At 39.1% G+C, this 16,698-nt stretch overlaps 1 protein-coding gene across 1 annotated transcript; it reads right to left on the reverse strand.

Annotated features, from left to right (window-relative positions):
• Nucleotides 1-440: 440 nt before the first annotated feature.
• Nucleotides 441-16,569, reverse strand: LOC139738566 (kinesin-like protein KIF9). The gene is given in 17 exon segments (XM_071649187.1): nucleotides 441-566; nucleotides 1,685-1,789; nucleotides 2,458-2,558; nucleotides 3,215-3,394; nucleotides 4,006-4,128; nucleotides 5,049-5,305; nucleotides 6,495-6,655; nucleotides 7,368-7,423; nucleotides 7,426-7,618; nucleotides 8,860-9,071; nucleotides 9,960-10,107; nucleotides 10,875-11,051; nucleotides 11,532-11,756; nucleotides 13,395-13,501; nucleotides 13,987-14,152; nucleotides 14,557-14,682; nucleotides 16,411-16,569. Coding segments are annotated over 17 exon segments (2,622 nt in total).
• Between the last annotated feature and the right edge of the window lie 129 nt (nucleotides 16,570-16,698).

Raw genomic sequence — 16,698 nt, forward strand, 5'->3', positions numbered from 1 at the left:
GTCATTACAGTATTTCCAAAACAGTTATGTAAAGCTACACATTTCCATTGCAATTTTGCATAATCATATGCAAGCACTTCATGGCTAATAATCCTGTCGGCTCATATGCTTGGATGATGTTTCAGTTACAATGTTCAGCCGATTTGGAAAGGCCTAAGTTAACATAAAAGAGGCCTGATATCTATCTCAAATTATGCATTCAAACTTTGAATCAAAGAAGACATTTTGGTTCTCCGTGTTGAAAAACTTTCACAGGAAGTCTGGCCATGGAAAACTCTTCTTTAGCTGAAATTGGCTTGAACTTTTCTTTGGCTGTTATCAATTGGACACAGCAGTGGCATTTATCTTTGTATGATCACTGCAGAATGCAATATGGAAAATTTATCATCCATGTAGTTGACAGCATAAAATTAAAAAAAGGCTTGTTCTTTGTGTTTGCACTAGTTTTGGACAGTCATCACAGTGGGAGGTTGATTGCGAACAGTGACTGTTGGCGAAATGACGGACCGCTTGCGATTGGACGACACTTGAGGCTGCGGCTGCTGCATGGCTTGCTCCAAAATTTGCTGCAAGTAGAAAACATAAAGGAAGAATGAAGAATCATATATCAATATCAATATCAATATCGTCGCTGGGGCGACAAAACCTCGTATCTACAAAATGTCAAATGTTCAGGAGAGCCAAAAAACATGGTGGCCAAAGCACTATAGTGAATGGGACAACCTTTCCTTTGACATGCCTTGGTGGCTTCATTTTTGGAGTAAGACAGTTTGGATTTGGACAGGACATCACTTAACCCATTATTTGACCTTTGATTAAAAAAAGTCATTTTCACCAAAATTGCAGATACAAGGTCTTGTCACCCCAGCAACGATATGTACTTCAGCAGATTTTGAGATGAATGAAGGATCCACATATTGCAAATGATACTTTTACAATTCTCCTCCTGCAAAGAACAAAACTGTCTCGTTTTTAACTGTTTACTGTTCCTGTTTTAATAATAAGAATACACTGATTAGCCAGCTATTTTCACACCTTTTTTAAAGTGCCCTTTTGTTATCAGTCAGTGTGGAAGAAAAAGAAAATCACTGATCAAAACAGTTTTGTGGGACTGAACGAATGAATGTCCATAAAGTGAGGTTTATTAGCTGCTACAGAGATGAATGTTGTAAAAATATTTAAAAATTATCACTGAATCAGAAGTAACCTCGTGCAAACAGCATGATACCCAATACTTTCCATAGTCAGTTCTTTAATATAACCATCTATCTGTACAATTACATAACCAAACCTCATAGAGGACTAACAGCAGCCTGCCTCTTGGCTTAAAACTGGGGCCCGTTTCATAAAACTTGTCATCAGTGACAAGTTGTCATAGATTTGACAAGCTACTGAAATCCTCGCATCTGATTGGCTGAGAGCAAATTTGTCATAGAAATGTGGCAGTTGTCACTGATGACAAGTTTTATGAAACGGGCCCTAGATGGCACAAGTTTGCTTATGTTGTTCTTCTCCAGGTACCTCCTTTTATCAATTTAAAACTAAGACTTATCGTAAAGTAGTGGAAACAATACATTATTAATACACACAGGAGGCTCACGAATGACAGGAAATCGATACTCCCCGGACTGAGTTGGGGGCAAAACGACAACTACATCAAAGAAGAGGTTCTTATTTAACTCACCCGTCTGTCTGTCCTCATCTTGGCGTTGTAGAATGAGGCGGAGTCTGGGTTCTCCATGAGCAGCTCAGACTGCAGGCGCTCAAACTTCTCTCCCTCGTCCTCTGGCTGCAGGAGAAAGCAGACAAAGAGAGATCGATCAGAAAATCAATCTATCTCTGGAATATCCATGTTTCGGGACAGACATCACCAACTTTATTCATTACATTCCAGATACAGAAAATCACGAGTTTAATTTCACAAGCCTGTTATGGTCTCTTTTATTTTGTAGAATTAATTCCAAATACTTTGTACACTGCTTTGCAATACAGGTGACTCCAGTTACAATGAAGATTTCGGGAACGGCAGTTTTCTTTCGTTAAATTGAAATTTCCTCACAACTGAAGGGGCTTTTGCACCATAGATTTTAATGATGATGATTTTGGGACTTGAATTTTCACTTCGCTATAACAAAATTTCGTCAAAACCGTTTTCATTTTACTGGGAGCAGGGATTCTTTTGCAATGCAGTCATCATGTTCTGCAATATCATGCGAGCAATAATTTTATTAATAGAGACAACATAAACACCTTTAGCATGAAACCTGAACTCATTCCATTAAATCATACATCCTCTACCTCTTCCTCATCTGTATTTGATACTGTAACACACTGCTGATCGTAACTTTGCAGAGAACGACTCTACCCCGAAAAGTTCTCTCTGGTCTCACAAAATCCATGTGGTACAACAAACCCAGCCTTAGTCAAGGTAAGGTGGGTCCGGCACATTCTACTTACCATGTCATACATAGTTCCTGGTCTGACTCCGATGCCAGCCCCAGAACTGCTCTGTCCCTCCTCGGCACTCAAGAAGCACTCCGAGTACCAGTTGTCAAATTCTGGAATGAGAGCAAGAGGAAAACTATCAAACCTCACCAAGCATACTCTGGAGACAAATAGTTCACAGCAGAGAGAAATTAAAGGAATAGTATAGTTTTGGTTGAGACAAGACTTCAGGTTTCAAACTGTTTTGTGAGATGATGAGAAGCCTCTTATGAAATATTAAAGAGCCCACAATTCTAAGAGGAATCCAAAATTTATTTGATGAAAATTGGTTTGAAAATGGCTGAGATATCCAAACAAAAAGAGGTCATAACAAAAGGTGGGACAAACCTTTTATTAGGACCACTTTGTTTAACTTTGTTTTTGCATATATCAGCCATTTCAAAACTGACTTTCATCCAATAAATTCTGAATACCTCTTTACTTCTTGCTCATTTTGAACTGTACTGCTACAACAACCTTCTGTATACAGACCATTTTCATAGGCAGTTTTGCTCTTCCCAGTATATTAACCAAATCCTTAACTTTAACAGTCTTAAATTCAGCAAATGGTGTGGTCAGTACAGCTGTAAATATGGTACAATGCCAAATAGCATTCTTGTTATAATGGTTCAAAAAGTATCATTTCACATGACTTTTATCTCTTCACAACAAGCAAGCAGCCACATGTGACAAATACAAAATGATAAATTGCGTGAAATTTTCCACTCACCCGTGACCAGACGTTGCCTGCACTGGTCCACCAGCTTCTGGCAGTACTGGATCTCAGACTTGACCTGGCGGAGTTCCTCGTAGTCGCTGCGGTACGAGGCCTTGAGCTCCTTCAGCTTTTTAATCATCTGGAACTCTTCCTCACTTATCACTGTCTCACCCTCCTCGTTCACAAATTCCCCTGGAAAGTCACAAGAAACCACAAGAGTGTTAAGGTTTCATCCCTCATTGGCACATTATCCAAAGAGTGATTCAATACCTATACCAAGCTCTAACTTCACAAAATCTGTATTGAGGATTTCTGTATGACACATTAAAACATTCATTTTAGTGGAGTTCTCAGAACATCATCATGAAAAAAATATGAAAGGAAATTCAAAGCAACATCTATTTCCAATTGAAAATACCAAAACACTGGTTTCAAAATTGACATTTTCCCTTTGAACTGATATATGTAATATATCTTTTAGATACAAATGGAACAAAACCATTCTACACCCTCTTTATTTTCATATTCTTTACCACATGGTCAATACTCTGACAGATCTGGTTCCTGATTGCAAAATCAACTACACTCAGCACGAAATGCAGAAAACCACAGAATACTCCAATTATTAATACAGACACACAGAAAATAAATGCTGCATAAAATTTTAAATTTGCATTCAGGAAGTTTGGAAAGTTGGACACATCGCAATACGAGCACTACACATAGAGCACAAGAAGAATACTTCTGAAATCAAATCGAACAGATTTGAACCAGAAAGCGAGTTCTGAAGAAAAAATTCTGACCTTGTTCTGCCTTCTCCTGCCTGAGTTTGTCGATGGCTGTCCTTGTGACGTCAATCTCCTGCTTGGTCATGTTGATAGTCTTGGCCAGATCCCGGCAATGCTTCCGCTTGGACTTCAGTATATCTGTCCAGCAATGGAACGGAGAAGGGGGGGGGGGGGGGGAAGCATGATGAGAAGTATTCACAACTTGAAAATTTGAGAGTATATAATGCTTCAAATTCTAATCCTCCTCTCTTTGTTTTATATGTCACCTTTTATCAAAACACATAAATTCACTCACCTGAAGCACTGAACAGGAGAGTAAGAGGTCTCATGATATTTCGTTCAGAAAGGTCCAGATGTCAATGAATATACACATGTATTCAGATATTTCTATTTTTGAAAGCATATACATGTATGCTATTTCTACTCTTTGAAAGCATATGCATATATGCATAGTATCAACATCATTATATCAATGAGTAAAATGTACAATAGTATATAGAAGAATTTAAAATGAATATGTCTTATTGGTATAACAAATTGGTGCTGTTGTTGTTTTGTTCCAGTGTTCCACGTTTTACAAGCGTGGCTTTTTTGTGGAACACTGTTTTCCATCATTGTGATTATTTACTATTTTTGTTGCCATGACAAAGTGCATTGTTTCTTTTTTACGACATCATTCGTGTATAATATACTTTATATTGTATTGAAAAAATCCTTTATCAGACGAGTGTAAGAGAAATGAAAAAAAAATTGTATCACTTTGGATTATGTCAACTTTTTCTTTTCTTTTCTTTGTGATGATGGAAATAAATAAACTATTGAATTGAATTGAATTGAATGATATTTCTACTTTTTCAAAGTATACATATAGGGCATTTCTACTTTTTGAAAGCATATTCATATATGATATTTCTACTTTTTGAAAGTATACATATAGGGCATTTCTACTTCATGAAAATATATAAATATATGATATTTCTACTTTTCGAAAAGCGCGTTTCTAACTTATCAAAGAGACTGAGAGAGGAGAAGAATCACAACGAAGATGGTGCTGGTACCTTTATTTTCCATCAATATCCTGTTGATCTCACTGCCCTTCTCATGCTTGAACTCCTCAAACGCCACGGTGCGGAGGGGCGGGGTGTTGGGCCGGGCCTGCCCCTGGCCGTCCGAGGTGGGGCCCTGGGAGCCCGTGGCCGACCCGGTCTCCGTCCGCACCGCCGACTCTCTGGTGTCCAGACCGACGTTGCCACCCCTGACGGGCGACGCCCGCTCGATACTTGGAGATGGGCTCGACGCTCCTTTTGGCTGAGGGCTGGAAAGGAAAATAAATACAAAGATTTGCATCAAAAGAAGGTGGATTCCTCACTACAAAGAGATCATAAGATTGATTTGCATAAGGCAGGGCTCGACACTTGCGGTGGCCCGGGGACATCAAAAATGAAAGTCGGGCCACCAAATTTCAAAAAAGTTCAACTTTGGTGGCCCGCCTCGGGCCACCAACATTTTTTTAAAAGTAGGGGCCTATGTCAATAAATTCGTAACCTTTTGTGCCAGAAATGCATAATAAAAAGTAATGCATGCAGTGAGTGTGCGACTCATTAAAGAAAAAACAGGACTCGTCTTTTAATGTTTGTTTTTTTTGGGGGGGCCATCAAATGTTTCTCTCGGGCCACCCAAAAATTTGAAATTGATGATTTTGGTGGCCCCATCGGGCCACCCAAAAAAAAAAGTTAGTGTGGAGCCCTGCATAAGGGTTAGTGAAGTGATTTACATAGGACACCTGTTGCTTTTTCCTTTTTGCATTCAAGACATTTGTTTGAATGAAGCACATACAAACAAGAGCTGACTGACTAATCACATGACTATCACTATCACATGTTGTGGAATGGTATATATCTATTCATGAATTTCATAAGTTAAATAAACATAAGTTATATTGGTATACACAAAATAATGACTAAACGACAAAGCATTCTTTTGCAGCCAGAGACTGTATCACATCTCTTGAACACATAAGTATTTCAGTAACATGCATTGCAATTAAGTTGATATGATCATAACATCCATTTCAACACAAGACCCATTGTCAGGAGTGCATCATTGGGACATATTCAACAAAAGAATTTGGCTACGAAACAAATCAAAACAAAGCAAGTACACACATACACTTCAAAGCACATTCCTAACTAGACATCCACTTCGCATCCGATCAAGTCCTGTAATGCTCAAGTTGCATCAGACCTCTAAAGTCTTATGAATCAGAAAATTGGATCTGAACTTATGTCATGTGACGTTTCTCCCATTAACAATCAGTTTCTTTTGGTGTCCTTCAAATGGAAGAAGCTGATTTTTAATCAGCAAAACATCGCATGATGTAAGTTTAGATCCAGTTTTCTGATTCATAACAATATGGAGGTTACATTTTGACTGATGAATAATGCTCTACATTAGTCCATACAGCATCAGTCCATTACAAAGTAGTAAACAGTCTTCGCACATACCTGCCCCTGTCCTTTGCTTTGCGTCCTCTTCCTTTCCTCGCCGACACCACGGAGGAGTGGGCCGGTTTGGAAGACGCCGGAGCGACCCCGATACCGAAGCCCTGTCCGTCCACTTCTCCCACGTAGGTTGCGCCACCATCCTCATCGAACACTACACCAGCCTGCAAGGGTAGGAGTTCACAAGCAGAATGTCATGAAATCAGCATCATGAGGGAACCAAGGAGAATGAAACAATAAAAACATTACAAAAATTATCGCCTCGACTTCACAGAGTGACCCACATCAGGGAAGGAAAATGATGTTATATAATCATATTTGTTGCATCAAAATGATACTCTGGTCAAAGTTTCTAATGATCTTTAGTATGACATGCAGCCTATAGATACAAATTTTGAAAATAATAAGTTAGTATGAACAATCCTACCTTGAGTGGTGTATCACACATACAGTCTATATGTGCAAACTGCATGGAGCTCACGAGAAATTTGTGACTACAATATGCTGACATCAGAAAATTAATTTTCTTTTTTCATTGTTTCTGATATGCTTTCCAAATCACGATTACATCATATTGTGGCAAAATATCCAATTAAATCTATCCTTCATAAAATCCACAAAAATTTCCGGATCACTACCAAAATGTAATCATCTGTTCCTTGTGTCATTCTCAACCTTTCCCGCAAGTTTTATCCAATTCCGCGTACCAAGTTTTTGAGTTATTTTGCACACGGACAAACAAACAAACGGTAACGAAAACATAACCTCCTCCCTTGGCGAGGTAATGAGGGTTCTCTGACATCCTCCAAAGCATAGAAACACAAACAGAATATGTAACTATAATATAAATACAAACAAATACAGTTTTAAGCCAACCTTTTGGGCTGCTGCGACGGCGTTGGGGTCTGTGCGGTCGATGAGGGTGAACTTGTGCGCAGACGGCTCTCCACCTCATTCTCCATCTGGCTGACCATGGTCTTGAAGGAAGTGAAGATGGACTGGACCTGCCGGACGTTGACGATGTCAATCTCGTCCAGGGATCCGTCCAGGTACCGCCTCACCTGGTTGTTGATTTCCATCAGCTGCGTGTCCGACAGCGGCTCATACGTCACCTGGCTTCGGTTGGCCTGCAGGATGGCATGGTGACGGCAAAATACTTTGTAAATGAACGCGTCACAGATGAACACACCTTCAGATACACCTGTATTTGTACGGTTTGTATAAAATCTAGCTGATTCATGGAGCTGAGAGTATTCCCGATCTTCAAACCTACCTCGAGCACCATTGGGCGGCTAATGAAACTAATATTGAAAGTTCCCTGCTCCTCAACTCATTGTGCAAAAGGCCAATATTCCAAACATTGATTAGTTTGTGTGTGGTTGGGAGTTTGAGCAAAATATGTGAAGTTGGCAAGCCGTTGACTTAGTTTGGCGTGTGATTGTGGCACACAGAGTTAACATACATACAGAAAGAATCTGCACCAGAAAACAGTGACTGGAGAAAAAGCAAGGTTTCCTTGAAGAGTGTCAAAGCAATACTTCAGATAAAGGGGTATGTTCTTCTACTTTTCATACATCATGCCTTCATCGTTTCTAGTGGGTGCAAAAATTAAGACGAGGATGTACCCATCCACAAACCTCCCAAACCTTTCTTCAAAAACACTGTCAACTGTTCGCAGGTGTCGTTTTTAGTTTGGCGGCGATTTCAAAAAATTTCGAAATTTCTTGCGCACGTTTTCCGCACATGGGGTCATGAGTTGTTCTCAAAAATGTCTTGAAAGCTTCATCATGTGCGCATGACATACGCAAGATGTGCGTGATGGTCGCAAAATCTTTGTGAAACCCCAAACAGATACCGACAGTTTAAAGAATGTCTCACGTATGTTTTGAGAAATCTACAAAGTTTTTCTGATCATTTTACGGCATATCCGCAAACTATTCACATACTTTTTGAGACATTCTCAAGAACATCTGGCGCATGTTTGGGGGCAAATCCACACCCCTTGACATCTGGACTCGATAACACTCTTGCCCGAGGTGTCTGACTTCATAATGACTTCATTTCATTTCATATCATATCATATATTAGGTTTTTTACAAATTAAATCATAACATAAAATATGAATAAAGTAACAAAAAAATTAAAAACCCATATAGCTAGAGAACGAAATGTTTGAAGAATGTTTGATCAAATCCTATATGGATATGTAGCAACATTATCCAAAAAGATAGCAAACTCCTATTGAAACAAGAGGTGGGAATGGTCAAAATTCAGATTCTTTTCTCCGAATTCAGAATGGTTGGGAGGTCTGCATCCCTTCTGTTTGAAACGCCTGCAGTGACAGAGACTAGCTTTGAAGCCCACTCACCAGGGTATCATGCATAGCCAGCTCATGCTTCAGGTGCTTGATCTCCTTCTCCAGCTTCTTCACCAGCAGGGCGGGGTCGAAGAACTCGTTCACGGCGGGGTCGATGGCGACGCACATCATGCGGGTGGCGAACCTCAGCGTGGAGATCGTCTCCTCAATTTGCTTGGCCTCGCCCCAGATGTTGGCTATCATCATCGTGTTGCAATTACCACCTGTGAGAAAAGCATTTTTCCCCCCAAAGATCAAATGTTAAGTCAACATTCTGCAACACCTGTATAATAGTACATACTGTAAAAGTGAAATTTGCACATATTTTGCACAACATGAAACAAGTGCGAAAATAAACATAGACAATTTTTTTTATTGTTGTGTGTAATACTGTTCCAAAGTTTGATTTCGCAGAATCAAAAACATGCAAAATTTATCTAGCCCGACTGAGTGTAAAAATTACTCGCATGAAAATGTCAATTTTTACAGCATGACGTCTGGTTGAAGTTTTGGCAAATATTTCAGTAGATAAAAATAATTTTGTTAAAAGGGAACGTCATGATGTAATTCATTAGTTGTTGTTGTTTTTTTCAGACACACTGGCCAATCAGTATAATTGTAATGTAATTGCAATCTTTTCATAGAAACAAACAAAAATCCACCACTCAAGACAACATTCTTTATCATCAATACAATACATACTCCTTGGTAAAGTTTTTGACAAAAAAACCCCAAAGAATCAGGATACAATTAGCATAATCAAGAGGAACATGTATCCAGTTGCAATTCATTATGTTTACAGAAACACTGGCAAATCACCATTGTGTTGTAATTACCACCTAATTTAATTGTAATATCTGCAGAAATACAAGCAATTAATCAATATAAAATGAAAGTAGAAAGAGACAGAGGGAAAAGAAAAAAAAAGAAATACTACTCACATACAATGTAAATAACTGGGAGAGAATTAGAAATGGGAGAACTTCAACACATGAAGCACACTTTTCTATTTGCTGTTTTCATGTTTGTTTTTCTCAAAGATCTTTTTAAAATCAATTTCACTTAAAAAAACACCAAACAAACAAACAAACAAAAAAACTATGCATGCTGACCAATGGAGTCTTTCAGGCAGTGAGTCAGCTTTGTCTGTCGGTAGGGAATGTGCTCCCTCTTTCTGTCGGCCAGAGCGATGGTGGTCTGCTCCAAGAACGTCAGCGACTTGTTGATGTACACGGCTTCTTGCTGGGTCTTCCCTTCAGACTGGGTGGAAGAGATCCAAGGACAAAGAATCGCAACAATTAATTGTTTTCACATGGTTTCATGCTGCCTTAGTCACCCTAACCCTCCAGCTTCCCCAACCCCTTCGAAACTGACACAGAACTGACGCAGAATCACGCTCTTGAAATGTCCAAGTCGTCAAAAACTGCTCCATTTTTGCTGTCTTCTCCAGCATATGACAATGCTTTGGAATTTGTAGGCAACATCATTCCCTTGAAATATCTTTTTTTCTTCCACTGACTTCCCTCCCCTATCTAATAAACTGAAGAGAGGCAGATCATAAAACTCTGCGGTACACTAATTGCCTCTGACAGAATTGACCTGCACTCAGTGCAGGCCACCTACTTAGTAAAATCGATCAGCAACAAATCTGTACATCTTCTTGTCTCCTTTTTTTTTTCCTTCTTCTTCTTTCTTGTTTTTTTAACAGCATTTGGATATGCTCCTGGATAGATAACACACCACACAGGAAGAGCATCTTCCACACAAAAAAAACACCAAACAATAAAAAATAGAGGAAATCAATATCTTGGTGCACTAGGACCACCTACAGCGTAGTTTCACAATGACAATGTCCCTTAAACTTGCCACAAGCACCACTGTTTTCCTTTGATTTCAGAAAAACTTGATTTTCCCCCATCTGGCATTGATATTGCGTGTGAGGATTTTCTGTTTCGTTCCCACCATGACACACATAGCAATTGAAAAAAAAAAAAAAAGAAGCAGAAAAAAATGTTTTCATGACTCACCCCAGTCTTGCTGAGTCTCTCTGAGCCAGCCAGGTCCACGAGGTTGAGTTTGCTGCGGATGTACTTGGCGTTGGACTCTGTCCGCGAGCGCGACTCCACGTGGATGGTGAAGATGCAGTGGGAGCGGGAGGAGACACTGTTGAGGGAGTGGGCTGCAATGGCGCGGTTTGTCTCGCCCTGCGATCAAAACAACAGACGCAAATAAAGACAATATGATGATAACTGCTAAGAGGAGAAACTTAATTGTAGACTCGAGTTGACTATACTGAATAAAGTGAAAGCACACAGTCAGAACAGAGAAAGTACATAAAAGTAAAACCAACAAAGAAACAACTGTAAAATAAGAATGAAGAGAATTTGCTTTTTATGGAGATCAAGATTGCAGTTACAGACAATTTTCTTAAGTTTGTTTTTGCTGTTACTCTCCATGAATTAGATCGTATGCTAGATCTGTATCATCATGAACAAGTGGAAAAGAAGGAATTAGTCTGGAATTTGAACCCACATCACCTACAGTAAGCAGTAGGTGATGTAGGTTTAAATCCTAATCAATCCTCCCTCCCACACTTTATGAATGCCAACTGCATCTGGTCCCACATGTAGCAAAGCATGTTGGAGAGAAAGCAGCCACACAACATTCTGCACTGCTGCACACACCTCAAACAGGAGATTCAGGGCCTCCTCTTCGTTGTGGGCCAGATGGACGCCGAGACCCTTGATGTTGATGCCGTATTCGTCCTCGGTGATGGTCATGTTGGGCAAGCCTTGGATGCTGTAGGGCAGGGTGGAGAGGAGGTCGAACATGGTCTCGTTGTAGATCTCCAGGTAGCTGATCCGCACCGTGATGGCCTGCTCGGGCCTTTCCTCAATCTCCTTGTAGACCTGCAAACCAGAAGGGAGCATGACAGACCGACAAATGATGACAATAACAATCGATGGTGATGATGATACAGTAACATACTGTATAAGCCATATATATTTGGCAGGGTTTTTTATTTTTTGCAAATTTTGGAAGTCACATGCTATTTGCTAATTTACAACACACAAAAATTATTACCTCTGATCCCAACACAAATGTGACATGCATGCATGCATGTTTTGGTACACAGTACACAGTACATGAACAAAAGGCATTATAATACTGACTTTGCGATCATGTCTTCAACTACTCAAGAAATTGTCAGAAAGACCCGATTTGCGAAAAATTAGACTCATTAAACATATGGCATACACAGCATTCAAGTCTATCAACCCACAAATCAAAGCACACAACGGATGTCTCCTCAGGCTTTAAGAACTTGTGAAACATGCATTTTTAAGAATGCATTTTTAAAAGAATGTCATAATGTGCGAGAAGGTTTGTGGCATATCTGAGTGCATTCCAAGGAACTTTTTCTCAATTAACAAGGTTTGCAATCTTTGCAGTCACCATGGTAACAACTGATTACAATCATAACTTTTTCACTGTCATTTTCATTATTATAATTATTAACCATCATGCTGGTAAATGTTTGTGAACACTTTTAAGGCTCATGAACTATCATGCCCACTCTGCCTATGATCTAAATCTAACCGAGCCACCTAAATGTACGCATCAAGCATACTGTGCACTGTAATGGGATACAGCTAGTAATTACAAGGCTCAAGAGCAGCTTTTGTTTGGGATGTAACATATCTTACTCCATCTAAAAGCAATGATATCAGGTTTGTCTACGTTGTCAAGTGACATTTGTAAGGCTCTGCACTTCTTTAGGGCAACTCCCGCAAGTTATTTTCCCTGCTTTGACGAATGCCCCAATTCCATTTCATATTACTGTTGACAAAAGGAACAAATTGATCAGTAATTAGCAGTCATGATTGCACCTTGCAAACATGAACATTGGAAGGAAACCATGTTTTCAATACAGTACAGATGATTTGTTTACAGTTTTGAACAAACTTTCTCCTGTTTTGTTTGGCTATTCTAACCAAGAAGGACTTTAAATTCAAGTGCAGTTAAAAAATAACAGCCAAACAGCATTTAGCTGTCTCTAGAACCAACTCATTTCTTGTGGAAGCGCACAAGTGTTTGTTGTTCCCTATGGTTTGGAAAGTTTGCGATGTATCATCAAAAGAGCCCACCTCCCTTCATGTCCTTACAAGAGACTCATCAAAACACGTAAATTGTCATTGCCCAAGTAGCTTTTTGTAAGAAAGGGCTATGATAATAATAATAATAATAATAGTGGCTACTTGTATAGCGCACAGGTCCACTTTTCAGTGCTCATGGCGCTTCAAAAATGAAAAGATATCATATATTTACATGCATATACATATTCAAACATTTCAACAAATAAGAAAATGGTAAACAAAAACATATATATACCAAATAAAGAATACAACATATACCAATTAAAATGATCCACATTCATTCTTGCCCATTTCAATGTTTCCTATTTAAAGCCTCCATATAAATGGAAATAGGTGACATCATAATCATTTCCTCCAGTGTGAGCAAGGTGGAATGTGTCGGACACTGACCTGGGAAATCGCCCGGGGAATGATTCCCCTCTGCTTGTAGTTCTCGGTGGCCCCAGTCATGGTGTATGTCTTGCCTGCCCCTGTCTGTCCATAACACATCAAGGTTCCTAGGTGTCACAGAGGGAAACATACATTTACATTACTATGAAATGAACGCAATAATATCAGGGAAATTACCAAAGAAATACATGAGACTCTGGAAAAAAAAAAAAAACACCCAAACTTAAGTTAACAACAGCAACAACAACAAAATCACAACTACTGCTCTTTTAAAATGCTTGCACAATCTTGATGTATTATCCCTGGGCTCCAGTTTGAACATTCAAGGAAAAAAAAAATTAAAATCAAGAAAGGTAGCTGATGTCATATAATAGGTTGAACAATTTTTGTATTTGTAATCTTATCTTACTTACAATTTACGTTTCTATCCAAGCAATATTTTTTGTTGTTATTTTACTTTTTATTTTAGTTATTATCATAATTTTCTGGGGGCGGGGAGGCTTCCTATTTGACCAGAAAAAAATGTCTCACAACCATGAGATCGAATAACATTTTGTGGTTGCAAGAACACACAGAGGGTAAGGACAGTCACCGTTGTAGCCATCCAGGAGCTGGGTGATGAGAGGTGAGGCCACTTCCTCATAGACCTGGTCCTGGCTAGCATTGTGGAGGATGCCATCCATCTTGAATGACCAGTCCAGGAGCTGGTTGTTGACCACTCCTCTGCGGACATCCTTGCGAGCGTGGATATTTATGGTCTGGAAGTCAATCACATAATAGCCACAGGTCAATATCATTAGCATCTACCAATTTGAATATAGGCATAATCAGTTAAGTCTTGTCACCATAGAATGAAAAATAACATGAATTAGTGTTTACTACTCATTGCAAAACATTTGATGTAGACTTTCTGATTCAATTTGTGCTCTATCTGACAATGATTTTACTGGTTATGTGCTTCTCCATCAATCACTTTTGAATCAAATCGTGTCATCATACGTAATTTGAAACGATTTAAATCTATTAGGAAAGAGAGAAACATTATATTAAAAAAGATAACAAGGACATCTTAATTTTAAGCATACAGCAGTACAAGAAAAAAGCACCTGCACAAAATATACAAAAACATGCACATACAGCTCTTCAAAACTTGTTTCATTACCTTTGTGTCAGGAACAATTTCGATCATGTCCTGGGCAAATTTGGCTGTGGGCCGGGTGCGTACATAGACGCGGACTTTACTGCTTCGCTTACTCATGAGTGAAGTGCTGCTGAACCTCAGTATACCCTGTAAAATTGGTATTGGAAAAGAGAACGCAATTTAAAAATATTCAATCATTGACAAGTACAATGTGCATATGCATGCACATTTAACTGATGCATGCACATTTAACTGATAAAAAATTCAATATGCACTTCAATTCAATACGTCCAGGGCTAGCATGAATTAGTACATACATGTAATGTATGCTGCAGTTGCAAATGAAAGTTTCAGGACTATCAACACACAAAGTGTAACTGCTGAAACTAGTCAGAATTCCTGTTAACATTCATGAGTAGATGAGATTGTTTCTTACTGGAAGACATCAAAGACTGTACACAATGATGGCAATTAAGTTTATTGACATTATGAACTAGAAAAGCACTCTGAGAGCGCAGACCTCCGCCAAGCACGAAGCTTATTTCCACCACTACACTGATCTTGTTCTTCCATAGTAGATGTCATAGGTACACACCACATCGGTGCTAACAGTCGCCAGATTTCAAAATATAGAAGCCTTTGTTACGTCATAAGCCTTCAGCTGCATGGCGCGCCTCGCCCCAGCAGAAACTAGAGCACGCACTTTAGTGCGCGCAGGCAAACCTCAAATACGCGCAGACTGAACTCCCAAGTTCATTGACCCTACCTGCCAAAACATCAAAAATCCTTCATAAATTCCCCCAAAATTCTCGGATCATTACCAAAAGTTAATCGTTTGTCACTTGTGTCATTCTCAACCTTTCCTGCAAGTTTCATCCCAATCCGTTAACTACTTTTTGAGTTATTTTGCACACGGACAAACTAACTAACGAACGAACACACAAACCAACGGTAACGAAAACATAACCTCCTCCCTTGGCAGAGGTAATAATATCAACAGGCACATCAGCTCCAGTGCACAGATGGGAATATACAGATATGGTACTACTGCACAGCATAGTAATTCCATACACGTACATCTCTGCATAATAATGACATTCAATGCATATATAGGACTTCATAGACTAGCCTAACTGAGCATTGAACGGGCCAAAATCACCAAAAATGCTACACAAAAATGTAGAAATGCTATTTTAAAAAATTCACATTTCACCGCAGAGTTAAATGACGAGTTTTCAGAAGATTTTATCGCATAAATTGTTCGAAATGTTAATGTCATACCTTTGACCGAACAATATGAAATTTGAGCCTCGTTTGACATTTTTCTCTTTGCCATTCACCTGGTACAAATGTGTACGGTGAATTGTGGGTGTGAATAGTGATTCTGGTGCATGAAGATGTAAAATACATCAATCATTTCATTATGAAAATCATGTCCGAATTAAAAAGAAAAATGCAACTTTGCACCGCTCTAAAAGATAACTTTTGTAAAGGGGTGAACTTGAAGTTTATCTTCGAAAAATCCGAGTGAAAGGAATAATTCACATAATTTTGCAAAATTCTTAATTTTCAGGACTTTGTGAATATCTGGTGGCATTTTTTGCTGGAAATTTCATCCCCTGAGTATGGAATTCAGAGAAAAAAAAAGAAAAAGAAAAAAAAAAAGCAACATACAGTAATACAATTAGTCAATACACTCTCCTACAATCTGCACATGGCATATGCTGATATGGCACAACTACTGGTAAACAAATTTCTTGTTAAGTCTCAGGAACGATATCTAACTGTTAGAAGGCCTTCCAGAATCTGGTTTATACATATGTAGTCATAGACCCTAGTCCCTAGTCTACAAGAGCCAGTAAATGCTGTGTATACCATCTTTGGAGTTGCAGTATTTTCTGTGTAAACCGGACTCGCTGCCAATGAATAATCATCTTCCACTTGGAACTCATCCGAGTCATCTGCCCCACCGTCATTGGAGGGTTGATTTGATTTTGAACCTCCCCTCCCTTCTCGTTTGCCCCGCATTTTCATAGCTCTAGGATTTTCAGTTCGCCAATCTTCTTTCAGTGGAAGCGTGTTGGTTGGTAAACCACAAAGAGATCCAAGCCAGGCAGAAGCTGTTTGCTACAACTCTGCAATCAAAAACTGTTTTAGATGTCG

This window comes from Diadema antillarum, unplaced genomic scaffold, assembly GCF_040938485.1.
Source record: "Diadema antillarum isolate AM-2024a unplaced genomic scaffold, OU_Dant_1.0 seq00000754_RagTag, whole genome shotgun sequence".
Classification (NCBI taxonomy): domain Eukaryota; kingdom Metazoa; phylum Echinodermata; class Echinoidea; order Diadematoida; family Diadematidae; genus Diadema; species Diadema antillarum.